Raw genomic sequence first — 12,884 nt, 5'->3', positions numbered from 1 at the left:
TTACAATTTGCAGAACACTTGAAGGTAAAGAGCTTTATGAAGCAAAAGCTGGTTGTACTATTAGAAATAATAGCTTAAAACTCCTGCATATCTCTCCTGAAGTTTGCTGTATCAGAGATCTGGAGGCCAGCTGACAGGCAGGCATCTTATTAAATCAATACTTATGACATAGCATCAGTCATCCAAGAAAAAGTGTATGTGTTTGTGGGGGCAGCAACTACATTCCATTCTTAAGGAAAAACAGAGTTAATTCAAAAGGTTAAATCAAACCGCAACATTTTTCCCCTTGAAAATCCTCGCTCAGATGAGAGCAGCGTTAGCAACCTAAGAAGCAGAAAAAAAGCCAGAGTTTCGCAAGCCTACTCGCACATCCTGTACTTTGAGAAACTGAGCTCTGGGCTTTGTTGTTGTTTCAGTTCTTCCCCACCACATTTGCCTTCTTTATTTTCTCTTTGTAAAGTGTCTCATATTTTTGATTCATTCAGAGCTGAAGTCCATGGAGAGCTTGACACAGTGGGATGGATATGTACACCTCTCATTAACACCCAGCTGCCAGCTCTGGGTAGGGAATTCTTCCAACTCCAACCTGGCTACTTCATGACTTTTCCAACTCTCTGTTAAAAATTAAAGCAATATTCTGTGCGCTCTGCTCTTCAGACAATGGCAGAATTCAATGCAAACGTTGATTTTGGACCTGGTCTCCAACTCGCTGGGTTGGAGTTGGCCTGATTCAGTTGGCTGAAAACGCTGGAAGCCAAAGGCTACAGAGCTTCAGAAAGAGAGTTGCAGTCTGCAAAGCCCATCCAACATGGGTGCCCACAGACATGTTGAAACCCCAACCTTTCCATCTGCTAAAAAAACAGGACTTGATGGAGAAAACATCTCTGTGTCACGTAGCAGAGGTCATGCCTCATCAGCCCTCTCTCGTGCAGCGCACGGGACTTTCAGACCTTCCCTTCCAGAAAGCACAAAGAAACCACAGAGGAGAGTAATGGAACCCTCCAAACCACACCAAATCCATGGAAATGAGCTTTTAATGGATCCAAACAATGAGCTCTTCTGTAGACATTTTGTAAGAAAATTGAAAACATGCTAATAAAATGGCTATCATGTTCCATTCGTGAGGAAAGTGGGCCAGCCTACCCGCTCTGCTCATGGAAAATGCAGGAAAGCTCCCTCCAGTTCAGAAACATGAATGAGATTCAACAGAGTAAAAAATAGAGCCTTGTCTTCATTAGAAAATTTAGAATTTTGGGTGGTGGTGACAAAAGACTAGCCCGTACGGACATAAGTAGCATCTAACACGTCACCCTACAAATGCTGAACAGAAGGGGGCGAGTAAAAGGAGGTGAGATTTGTAATTAAAGGATTTGTTCTCCCTTGGCAGAATCTGTCTCCTGAAGATGCTGAAGACCATCAAGAAGGACCTACCCTGGACAGATCTGAACAGAGCTTGCTGCACAAAGCACGCAGTGCCTTTCACTCCCTTGCCTGGTGTTTCTCTCTGTACTTTTTTGCATCTTGTATGTTATCATTCTGGAACAATTTTGGATGCGAGACACTTATTCCTTTTGGGGCATTGGAAAGTATACTGGATAAGGTAGTGGCATTACATACTTCACTGATAACGGAGCTGGCTTAGCATTTTGTTATGCAGTAGAGGAAGGGCTATTAAGAAAAGAAGTTAAACTATTGGCAGAGAGCTACTAAAATTATGGAAGGAAAAGCTTTATTCAGTCAGTGATTCCACCCATAAGAACATGCCATGGAATTGTTCCCTTGAGTGTAATTTTTATGGCTGCTTCCAGGATAATTTAAAAGTGTCACTCTGCGTAACAACCCCCCCACTTCCCTACGATTTATTGATAAAGGTCTTTGTAGCAGGAAGATGTGTCTGATTTCAGCTTTGATGTTTCCTTTCTTCATTTTGCACCATTATTGCCAGGAGTGCTTTCTTGTGTCCTCCTCAACAATTCTTTTCTTCCAGCAGGGTTAAGAAGTCAGCTGGATATAAGCATGCCCTTCTCTCAGTGCTCACACACTTCTCGTTCCCCTTGCAAACCTCAACAGATCCTGTGCTTTTCCCGTTTCCCCATAAGCCGAGCACAGTATCTGTCAATTTAGCCGTAAGTTGGCAACTTTTGCCCTCCCTGCTCATCTTTTCGTATGAACACAATATAAATGCAGTCCTTTGGCACTTGCAAAGCTGGCCTTGTCTCCAGTGCTGGTTAAGAGAGCAGCCTTCCCCTTCCCCACCCGCAAGCCCCCCCCCCCCTCCCCTGCTGTGCTTCATAGACTGCTTCTATCTTTCAGAAAATGAGGAGGCAACTCTCTGTGCCAGAAATTTCTCATTATGTGTTGCACAGCCCCAAGCTCAGGAACTCTTGATCCCTCGAGCTCCCTCAGAATACAATGAACAAAGGCATAAAATAAGCCACTATTTGAAAGTGTCACATTCATTAGAGATGAGCTGCAGAAATAACTCTGGAACTGAGCAACGCTGAACTTGGAGGATATTTAGGTTCAAATCCAAACTTGATGTCGTGTGCACGTTTTCACGTTTTGCAGATAGAAAAAGGACAATATTTTCGTTCTGGAGCTGACCAAAATTCATCCAGTGTATCCAGCTACAGCCCCCTTGCATGCTTGGGAGATCAGGGCCTGAGCTGGCCTCCGTTATCAGCATAGAAGATCTTGCATAAGAAAAGCATCTTTATTCTTCAGGGATTCAGGGACTGAAAATGGAGCCTTGATTCCAGGTGCCATTTGTGTTAAGAGATAAGTATCACTATGGGAAACGAACAACATTATCTCTACTTCTGCCTATTCCCACCAATAAACAGCCCAAAGAAGATTGGTGGTACATGCTGCTGCGTTAATGAGGGAGACATCATTAATCAGCAGACACAGTGACACAGGCTCTGACCTTTGGCTCAAACGCAATCCCATCTGCTGACTTCACTCCCCAGGAGGAATCTTCTAAGCAGAAAAATACAAGCTCCTGGGAACTAGGGAAGAATTTAACATAGGCATTTAATCTACTTTTAATATTTCCTGGATGCTAGGCTTGGATAAGGAATCTGAAAACAAGAGGAAACCATCTCCTCTTCCTAAAGCAAGATGGTCTCAGTGCAAGCTGAGAAATCATTCCTTTCACCAGCTATAAAGTTAGCGCAAACAGACTGAACAAGGGAACACCTGCAGCTTTGAGATTTTAGGCTTGGAGCACACCTGGATAAAGAAAATGTCCTCTTATGGTTGCGGTCATTATTTTGATTAAAACCCTCGGCTCAGTGAGGAGGTTACTTGGACTGATACAGATACTTTGGCAGTACAGACGTTTTCAGCAAATCAGGAATTCAGTGCTCTATCAGCTGTACCAAACAGTTCGCTCCTGACATATCAAAGCATGCAGCAAACTTTGAGACAGGGCCCAGATCTTCCTATGTTTATAAATTGTTAGCATCAGATTAACCCTTACAACATGCTGGCTCTCTGTTCCCCTATTCACGTAGTTTTAGTGACTCACATGGGGTGCATGTCCGAGAGGGGAGCAGTGATAACCCAGACAAAGGTATCGTCTTCACCTCCTGACTGCCTGCTGGGGACATGCTGGTGATTCATGTCTGGGAAACAAGCCCTCGAAAACAATCTCAACCCTGTCAGTTTAGAGCATCCCTCATGTTTATGCCATTCTAACAGAAGGACCCCTAGGTCAGTAAATCATACCAAAGGAAAGCATCCTCTTTTGGTGGTCTCCTTAGCAATTGAGGTAAGATAAGTGATGGAACAGACACCGTGGATGCTGGAGATGTCTCTTTTTATGGCCATCCAGGAAGGAGAGTGAAAGGAAGCTGTTTATGGCCGCATCATGCTGCTTTTGCAGGCGTTCTGGGAAGTGGGGACCCACGCAGAGGCCCCTCGCATCTGGATGACAGATTCAGACAATGGATTGTTTTTAATCTTGGTATATAGGAGATTCCAGCTAAACTGATTTCATATGTGCTTTGCCTGGTCCCCAGCCAGCATGGGTGAGGCAGACCAAGGCAAGAACAATTTTTTACGTCCTGAGGTTGCGCCCATGGTTCTAGTGCAGTTCAGCCTTCGTCCATTGGCCAGCCAAATTGCATGGGACATCATTGGGTTTGGGGAACAGGTTCTTTGCCCGAGATGCACATAAAAGGGCTGTTTTGGATTCTATCGGTTCCAAGTCCTTGGGTGCCGGAGCACTGCAAGAAATCCTTCTGTTAAAATTTTAGAAAGTCTCGTGGCATCCTGCCAAGGAAGATCCACAGACACAGATGTCTTCTCAACATAAAAGAACGTCCATCCCCCACCGAAGGATTAACCTCTGTAGCCGGTGTCTCACTTTGGAAACGTTTTTCTGAAGAGCTGAACCCAGGTCACACGGCATGCACCGACACAGAGACTAGTAGAGTTATGCTAGCAAGGCAAATGTCTGGATTGCAGGAGCGTGGGGGTATGGGAACAGTCACCTGGAAGCAGTGATGCTCCTTTCCCCGAGAACTGAATGTTGGGAGAAACCCCACAGGACAACGTATGCTGTCAAACCCACAGTGCCATGGAGGTGCTTTAATGCTAATATGGTGCCTGCTTAAGTTATCGTGCTTATATGTGGCTGCTTTGAGTGCTCTCTCTGTGTAACAGTTAGCTGCCTACAGTTCTGCCACTGTAAATAACTTTGCCACCTGGAAACAAATTCCAGGTTAAACGTCTGGATTCTAGTGCATTCATCATCCCTTGTCTTGGTTACAACAAAGCCTTGGAGAGGAATGAAAGGGAGGTGGAGTTCCTGAAGCCCAGCTAGGTGGGACGCAGTCACGCCAGCACAACCAACACGTTTCACCCCTAAAATGGCAAACACAGGCCAGCAGGGTTTCATTAGGGTATGTGGGAAAGAGCTTTAAAAACCAAGGCAGGAAAAGTTTAATGCTGTTTTCCTTTTCATTTGCCAGATGTTTGGAAAATACAACAAACGTTTATTCCCCTACTTCTGAGAGGTGCAGCCTGCCTGGCAAGGTATGCGTCTGGCCCACGAGAACGGCTGCAAGATGCTTGGGGAGAGCGTGTCCTTCCTATAGAGGTCTGCACACCTCTCGGAGACATGCCGAGCAGTGATAAAGGAGATGCCGAGACTGGACCTTAAGGAACTGGAGCCAGACTCTCATGAAGAGGGCTTCGACTGGTGGCACTGTGAATGTTAATATACTGATTGCACCTAATCCTTGCCTGTGCGCCACACTTTCCTACAGCAGTGTGTGCCTTAAGGCATGAACCAAGACATTGCCTCTCACAGTCTAGGCGAGTCCTGAATTTAACTAAGGAGTACAGTGGACCAACTTATCCTGAGTCCAAGAGCAAAGAGCAGTTCCAGGGGCTTCCAGAACCAGGCAGAGTTCTGCCTTAACTACCACAACCGGTCTTAACATTGTTAAATTTTCATACCCCAAATGAAAACTAGCCCTCTGGTCTGAGGATCGGGTATTTGGCTGTTTCTAAGCAACTCTGCTAACCACCTGGAAAGTTATTTCCCTTGAAAATGGCAGAGGTCTCTGCACCATCTTACCAGACCCGGCTGAGCTGTTGGGAGCGGTCCTTTCTGTTTCCTGCAGATCCCAGTCCCTCCAGACACAGAGATCTGACTGCCGACACTGCAGATCAGCTTGCCCACATGTTCAGAGCAGAGTTGCACCTGCACATCTGGGCAAAGCATCTGGGTCCTCTACTGAAGTGTTTTTAGAAGGTAATTAATACTTAAACTCCTCCAACTTCTGTGCTGAAGAAGAGGCAAAGAGGAGTTTCTGCAAAGTTCCTTTCCATCAGGTTGGGAACTTCTCCAGAGAGTTTGAAAGTTGACTGCGCTGCCCAGGCCGCCCACAGCGCCAGGCTAAGGCTGACGCTGAGAGGAGGCAGACTGCGTTCCCCACTGCTTGGCTTCAAACCACAGTAGCTCCGTAGCTACTGCTAAGGCACTAATGCTTTAGAGCATCCCTAACTGTAAGCACAAACCATGCCTCTGAAGCACTGTATCATTTCCAAGAGAGGTGCTGAGGCTGAAAAGATCACTCCCATTTACAACTCAGTTGAAGATGAGCAAGGTGCATCCTACAAAGTAACCAGAAAGACAGGAAAACCAGGCACAGCAGGCAGACTGTCTGCAGACAACCCTGGATTGGCAGGCAGGTATGCTTCCCCTGTGGGGCTGGGACAGTATCAGGCCACTGGCTCAAAGGAGGGATGCTCACAGGCGTGCTGCTGACTGGCATTTCGTGTCTCTAATACCAAGTTTTCATTTGTGCCTGCTTTGTATTCAAGGACAAGGTTCAGGTTCTGGCCAACACGTCACTTTGGAAGAACATCATCAAGTCAGTGAAGCAACACTGCATTTACTTGCTCCATACCCTCATCTCATGGAATCAGATCTTCTGCAGTGCACCGAGAGCCATAATGTTATTTCTGGTTGTCTTATTCCGTCACCATCCCAGCTAGTCAGGCTCTACGTGCTTTACCTTCCTTCAAGTGACTCTATTGAACTAGAGGCAACAAGTTGCAAGCTGCAAAAAGATAAATATCAAGTGGATATAAGGAAAATATTCCTCACCATGACAGTGGTGCAACCCTGAGACAAAAGCCCCAAAAGAAAAGGCTTTGTGTTTTCAAAACTCAGTCAAACTGAGCAACATGAGCAACCTGATCTAGCTTTGAAGCCAGCCCTGATCTAAGCAGGAGGTTGAACTAAAGCCCTCCAGAGGTCCCTTCTGTTCAATGAGTGTGTGTTGTCATTAAAATACCTTTCAGAAAACACCTGCATGAAATAAAAAACTCTTTCTAGTTTAAGAGAAGATCAGACAAGCTCTATTCCTCATTTCCTCGCCTTGGACTGTGGCAAGCAGATGAACAGTTCTGAGATTCATACTGCAGGACATTTTCTAACATGCCTTGATGCTTGCAGTACTCCCTCCTACCTGGAAGCTGTATCAAGGCTGGCATGGGAGCTCTTTCCCATCTGTACTTTGCCAGCCTTGGAGATGCCCTGTGAGCAGAGAGATTCTCAAGTTTTTAAATGCCCTTGTGCTCTCAGAGTGTGTCTGGGAACCCCGTGCTGAGCAGTCTGGTCAAGCCCTGCAGAAGTCTGCAATCTTACCTTCACACCTGTGGCTGGTCTCGCTCTGCTTGTGTCCCGCAGGGCATTTGCACTCATAAGAACCCACCGTGTTGATGCAGTTACCACCTTGACAGAGGCCAGGAATGGCTTGACATTCATCCACGTCTACAGGAAGAAGAACAAAGATGTTCAAAAGTGCAACCATTGCTACAGAGGAATGTTCTATCCCAGCGTGGTGGGAATGCTATGAGAAAGACGAAGCTTTGCTCCAAGTAGGTGGATTTACATTTCCTAATGCAATTATCCATCTGATTACGTTAGAGGGAAGGTGAAGGACAGAAAATGGACCTAAAGGTATTGCTGCCTTATCTACACAAGCGAGAGGGAGACAAAAGTATAGTAACATTTTCCATAGCAAACATCAATGTTTCTACCCCCTCGTGCTTCATTCCAGGTTGGTAGCTGAGGTGAGGATGAGATCTGGTTTGGTGGGACGTCCTCCTGCAGCCTTCAGAGAGCAACGACTGCTGCAGGGCAGAGAGGGGAACCTATGGACTGTAAGCTTTTGCTCTTCAGCCCCGTCCCAGGAAGGCTCATCCTGCAGCCATGGTCTCCTCATCTGTGAGGGGACATTGTGCTTTCCAAAGCACCTCAGGAAGGCCTCAGTACTTGCTGCTAGAACCAGCACGCTCGTGTGCTGCAGATATTATTTGTAATCCTGTTCTGCTTGCAGTAACAGTGAGTGACATATTTATTAAATAGGCCAAGCTCTCCTGAAGAGACTGGGGCCATAAAATGCAGATTACAATAGGCAGCAAGAGAGTTCTCCTCTTCAGCCTTCCCAATTTTATCCTACAGACACTGGCCAATGTGGGATTTGGACTGTAATTTTGGCTTTTGATTGTGGCAGGTAAAGGCTGGAATTAGTTGCAGATGCAGAAAGGAATTCGCGCAACTCTACATGGAGACCCCTGCAACCCATCAGTGGGGAGAAGCAACAGCAGCTCCGGAACAGCGGCTGCCGATGGGATCTGCTGATGGGAACTCAGTGGACCATTCTGCTGTTTTTACCTGGGTGTCCTAGACACTGAATGCAACCTCTAAGCATGTGATTTATGTACATTTTAATTGCTTGTGTGATCTCAAAGGAGTTATGGCTTCTGTTTTGAACCAGTAATACAATTTACAGAGCACTAGTCACCTGATACAAGTGCTGATCATGCTCCAGTGCTGGGACAAAAGCTCCAACAACAATAGCAGCACCACAGAATGAGGGTATACGGAAGGCTGTAGCTTAGTTTTAAGCCTGGAGAAACACTAGCCTGATTCACTGCATCTTGTGGGATGGAGGAATGTCACCTGAGAACCACAGCACGGCCAGAACGTTTACGTGAGCTAAGATGATCTTAGGTGATCCCATGAGAGACCCAAGGTCCATGGTGATGCTCTGGGACATTCAACAGACCTAGCAAAGTTTACACAGAGAACTGTTCTCTGTGCTGGGGCTCCTGGTAGTCATTCATCACTCGCCCTTTCAGTGCACATCAGGATGGATAAGGGAACATCCTTTAGATGTTCATGGCATTTACCTTGGCAGGCTCCAGTACGAATGTTGGGAATGAAACCTCGGCGGCAGGGGTGAGGTTGGGCAGGGCACATCTCACATGGGTGACCCCAGGCCCGTCCAATGGTGGCACAACACATGGTCTTGGTGCAGACGATCCCACTGAGTTGGCCCTGGCACATCTGGTTATTTACTTGGCTAAAGCAGGGACCAGTACGATAGTCTGAGGGAGAACAGTAACATCCACAGGTTAGATCAAGACACAAACACAAGGTTTCCTGTCTAACACACAGAGTGCCTATTCCCCTTCCTACCAGCACAGCCATTCAGGTGCAAAGTCAACAAGTTCTGGGAAAAAAAAACCTACATTCATGAAAAGAACAAAAATTTAAACCAAGCTGGAGACTAGTACTGGAAGTGGTGACCTTCTTTCTGCTGTATGTCTCGTGATCATCTAGAGGTTCTCCAGGCCAGCTCTTCCTGGTGTCCCTCAGGCTCATCCCATGAACTGTACTTATTCTATGCCTTGAGTCACCCCCTTTAAGTACTGGCCCTAGAATGAATTCAAAATATGAAGTCAGGCAAAGAGGCAATTTCAGGGCTGCGAGTTCACCTCTTCTGTGGAACTGCTGGGGTCAGCAAAGCAATCAAATTTCATTTTAGTTAGGGGCAAAGGTGCATATGGAGATGACATGGTACAAGCGTCTCATGGACAGCCTTAGGGCCTGACAGTCCATATAACAAAAACATACAGGATGATGGAGATACCTTCCTGCCACATCACTTCTACCTGGCTTGCAGAGGAAGAGTCCTAGATCTCACCCACAAAACATTCTGGGAGAGAATTTCTAAACCTTTCCCCGTGATGTCTACTGTAAATCGCACAAAGGGATTCCTACGCACTCTGACAGTCTCTGTAAAGGCAGCCTCCGGCAGTCTTACACGTCATTGTGATTAATTTCTTTGGTTTAACCCTTAAAGGTCCCCTGGCAATTTTAACTAGACGTTTAAAACCCAGATGCTGCAGAAACAACCAGCCTGTTTCTCATTCCCAACAAGGACCCTCCTATCCCTTAAAACTAAAAAGATTTTGAAGGGCTTGTTTGCACTAAGGAATGTAGTTTTGCCACTGTCTGGGCTCTCATGACCCTTGATTAGGGATATTAGCACAGCAGGCATTCATCAGGAAACAAAATTCTTAAACAAGAGGTTTTTTTCCTGCTACTGGGAATAGATGATTGCATGCAAGTGTTTGATCTGTGGCTGGAAAAAGGACCTTTAACCATGTTATTGTCAGACCAGAAAATTCCACATTAACTGTCTGAGGAAGTTAGGTGTTGGTCAAACAGCCATTATTTCAGATAGTCTGGCTGAGATTTGCAAAGATGCTTATGGAATTTTGATGTTGGAGTGCCCCGTAATTAGTAATTGACTGTGAACCCAAATCCCTGCATCAGTACCCAGATTAGCCCACAGCTGTCTTTGCAGAGAAACATTTGGATTTGACATGTGAAGCAACAAAAAACTTGTGCGGAAAGTGGTTATACCTAAATCATGAGCCATGGGCAGCACTGGCACCCACATCTAAAGACTAATAGTTTCTGTTTCCAGAAGTGTCTTAGGATAATATAGACACTCAACAAAGCAAAGCTCGTCGTCCATACTCCATTTTTTGGCCTGCAAGTTATATATATAAGTCTTTCCGCACATGATCTTTGCAATCAGCTCCCTTCTCTTTACATCCTGACACACGCGTGCAAAGGATAAAAGTTGGTCAAACAGCCATTATTTCAGATAGTCTGGCTGAGATTTGCAAAGATGCTTATGGAATTTTGATGTTGGAGTGCCCCGTAATTAGTAATTGACTGTGAACCCAAATCCCTGCATCAGTACCCAGATTAGCCCACAGCTGTCTTTGCAGAGAAACATTTGGATTTGACATGTGAAGCAACAAAAAACTTGTGCGGAAAGTGGTTATACCTAAATCATGAGCCATGGGCAGCACTGGCACCCACATCTAAAGACTAATAGTTCTGTTTCCAGAAGTGTCTTAGGATAATATAGACACTCAACAAAGCAAAGCTCGTCGTCCATACTCCATTTCTTGGCCTGCAAGTTATATGTATAAGTCTTTCCGCACATGATCTTTGCAATCAGCTCCCATCTCTTTACATCCTGACACACGTGTGCAAACGATAAAAAGCAAGGAAAACCATTAAATAAACGGTTTGAGACAGAAAGCTTTCGCCCATAAGGTATGTTTGCATGACAGCCGCATTGGCAGAACCTGCATTTGCATGAAACCATGACAGAATGCCTTTATCCTGGGCTGTCAGAGATCTGGAAATGCTGGTAATTACTGCAGGCTTTAGACCGACAACGCCTGTGCTGATGTGCCTTCCTCACCTCTGTGGCTTGTGCTGAGTAAAAACTGTGTGAGGTTCATCTGTGTTACAATTATCCCACCTGGCATCAGGGTAAGTATAAGCTACATGGAAACCACGCAACAAATCCTCCTCTGTCTCTGGGAAAGAATCAATTAGCACAATAATTGCTTATTTCCAGCTTAATGCTCCCTCTGATTTGTATTTCTTGAGCAGCTGGGAGCAGAGTCATACTTGAAAACTAAAAGTGTCAAAAGAAGTTTGGTCTGTGGATGTCACCGAGAAGTAAACAGCAAGAGGGATTTGAGAAAAAAAAAAAAGGGCGATGATTTTGAAGTTACATTGGTATAAAGGTGCATGATTTCATAAAAATGCCTTTGTTTGGAAATCAGAACAGAAATATGTACTATGTTTGCAATGGTGAACTACCAAATAATCATCTTTTGGTTTTTGACCCAAATTTTAACAAGATACCAAAGCACACGGTCTTCATTAATGTCCCCTGCCTTGCCAAGTTTAATGCTTTAGTTTGTTCTAGTTTATTCCTAGAAAAGAAATCAACAAAATTTGAGTTGTTTTCTCAGTCGTTGTCTTTTTTTATAAAACTGAAGGGCTCTTGCTCAAATTTTCATCCTTGAGGAAAAGACCAAGGAGAGCTCTTTATAACCACACCAGCGAACAACTGAAATCTTCTCAACGATCACACCCAAAGAACTATGAAAGAAATTGCTTTGTGATCCTATTTCAACAGAGAAATCAACTCCGTAACAGATAAAAAGGCTAACAGACTGTACTAAAGTATTAGGAGAGGACTAAAGAACAAAAGAGAGAGCATCATCACTAAACTCACGGTTTGCTTCCATCCTGAGAGCTGCTTGCAGTTCTAGCCCCCAACTCAGAAAGCAGCTAGCAGAACTGGGAAAGGATCTGAAGAAAAGGGCAATGAGGATGGTCAAAGGTGCGGAAGGGCTTATGTATGAGGAACAACTGCACTGGTTAGCAGTCCCCAGTCTGAAAAAGAAACACCTGGGGGAAGACCTGATAGCAGGGTACAAAATCATGAGTGGCCTAAGGAGGAACAGACTTGCAGAGTCAGAACCAGGAGGCATCATAAAAGGATAAGAAGTGATGCTGGTTCAAGATAAATTGAGGAAAGTGGTTCTTCAGGCAACATATAAGTTAAGGGGAATTCTTCTAACAGATGATGTGAATTGTCGATGATTGTGAGCTACAGGTGCCTGGAGCCCAGGAGTGTCTTACAGAGGAAGATCATATAGGATTGCCCTGTTCCTCTGCTGTTTCCCAGACATTAGCTTATGGACACTGCCAGAGCTTTGAGGCACAAATTCATCTCAGCCAAGGGCCCTCAATCCAACCTCGTACCACTTCATAAGCCATCCAGGCGGTTAAATTTTAGAGTCGGTTTTGGTTCAGCGTTGTGCTGCAGCATCATTGCAGGTGGAGCCTCTGTGTTCCATAACTGTGGTCAGGTGGGCTGCAGCTCTGTTTGAGTGTGGCTGTGCCTGTGTGCTTACAGTGAAATAGCATACATTTTATGAGCTATTCTGAAGCCTTGTTAACCCTAGGACAATGCAGAAACACCTAATAAAGAGGGCTTGCTTTCCCCCTTTCCTAGTCAGAAGGAGCACGGAGAAGAACGTGTGGCTGATGTGACTGTGGTGTGTACCCACAAAGGCCTCTGACTTAGAAAGTCCGATCACATAAACGTATAACCCAAAATCAATGCATGGCAGCGCTGTACAGAGGGGAAAGGGGTAAACTTGCACCTCCCACATCATCTCGCTGAGGC

The 12,884-nt window shown here is 45.3% G+C and overlaps 1 protein-coding gene across 1 annotated transcript in view; it reads right to left on the bottom strand.

The window, feature by feature from the left end:
* Positions 1–12,884, bottom strand: part of FBN3 (fibrillin 3) — a 111,845-nt gene that overhangs the window by 56,562 nt on the left and 42,399 nt on the right. The window contains exons 6-7 of the mRNA XM_009323516.1: positions 8,716–8,913; positions 7,166–7,291 (exon numbers count right to left, since the gene is read on the bottom strand). Of these exons, the coding sequence (XP_009321791.1) occupies positions 7,166–7,291; positions 8,716–8,913 (324 nt within the window). The remainder of the gene's footprint in view (positions 1–7,165; positions 7,292–8,715; positions 8,914–12,884) is intronic.

The sequence above is a fragment of the Pygoscelis adeliae genome, unplaced genomic scaffold, assembly GCF_000699105.1.
Source record: "Pygoscelis adeliae isolate BGI_AS28 unplaced genomic scaffold, ASM69910v1 Scaffold590, whole genome shotgun sequence".
Lineage (NCBI taxonomy): Eukaryota > Metazoa > Chordata > Aves > Sphenisciformes > Spheniscidae > Pygoscelis > Pygoscelis adeliae.
Note: the sequence above shows the minus strand (reverse complement) of the source record. Positions and strands in the feature narration are given on the sequence as shown.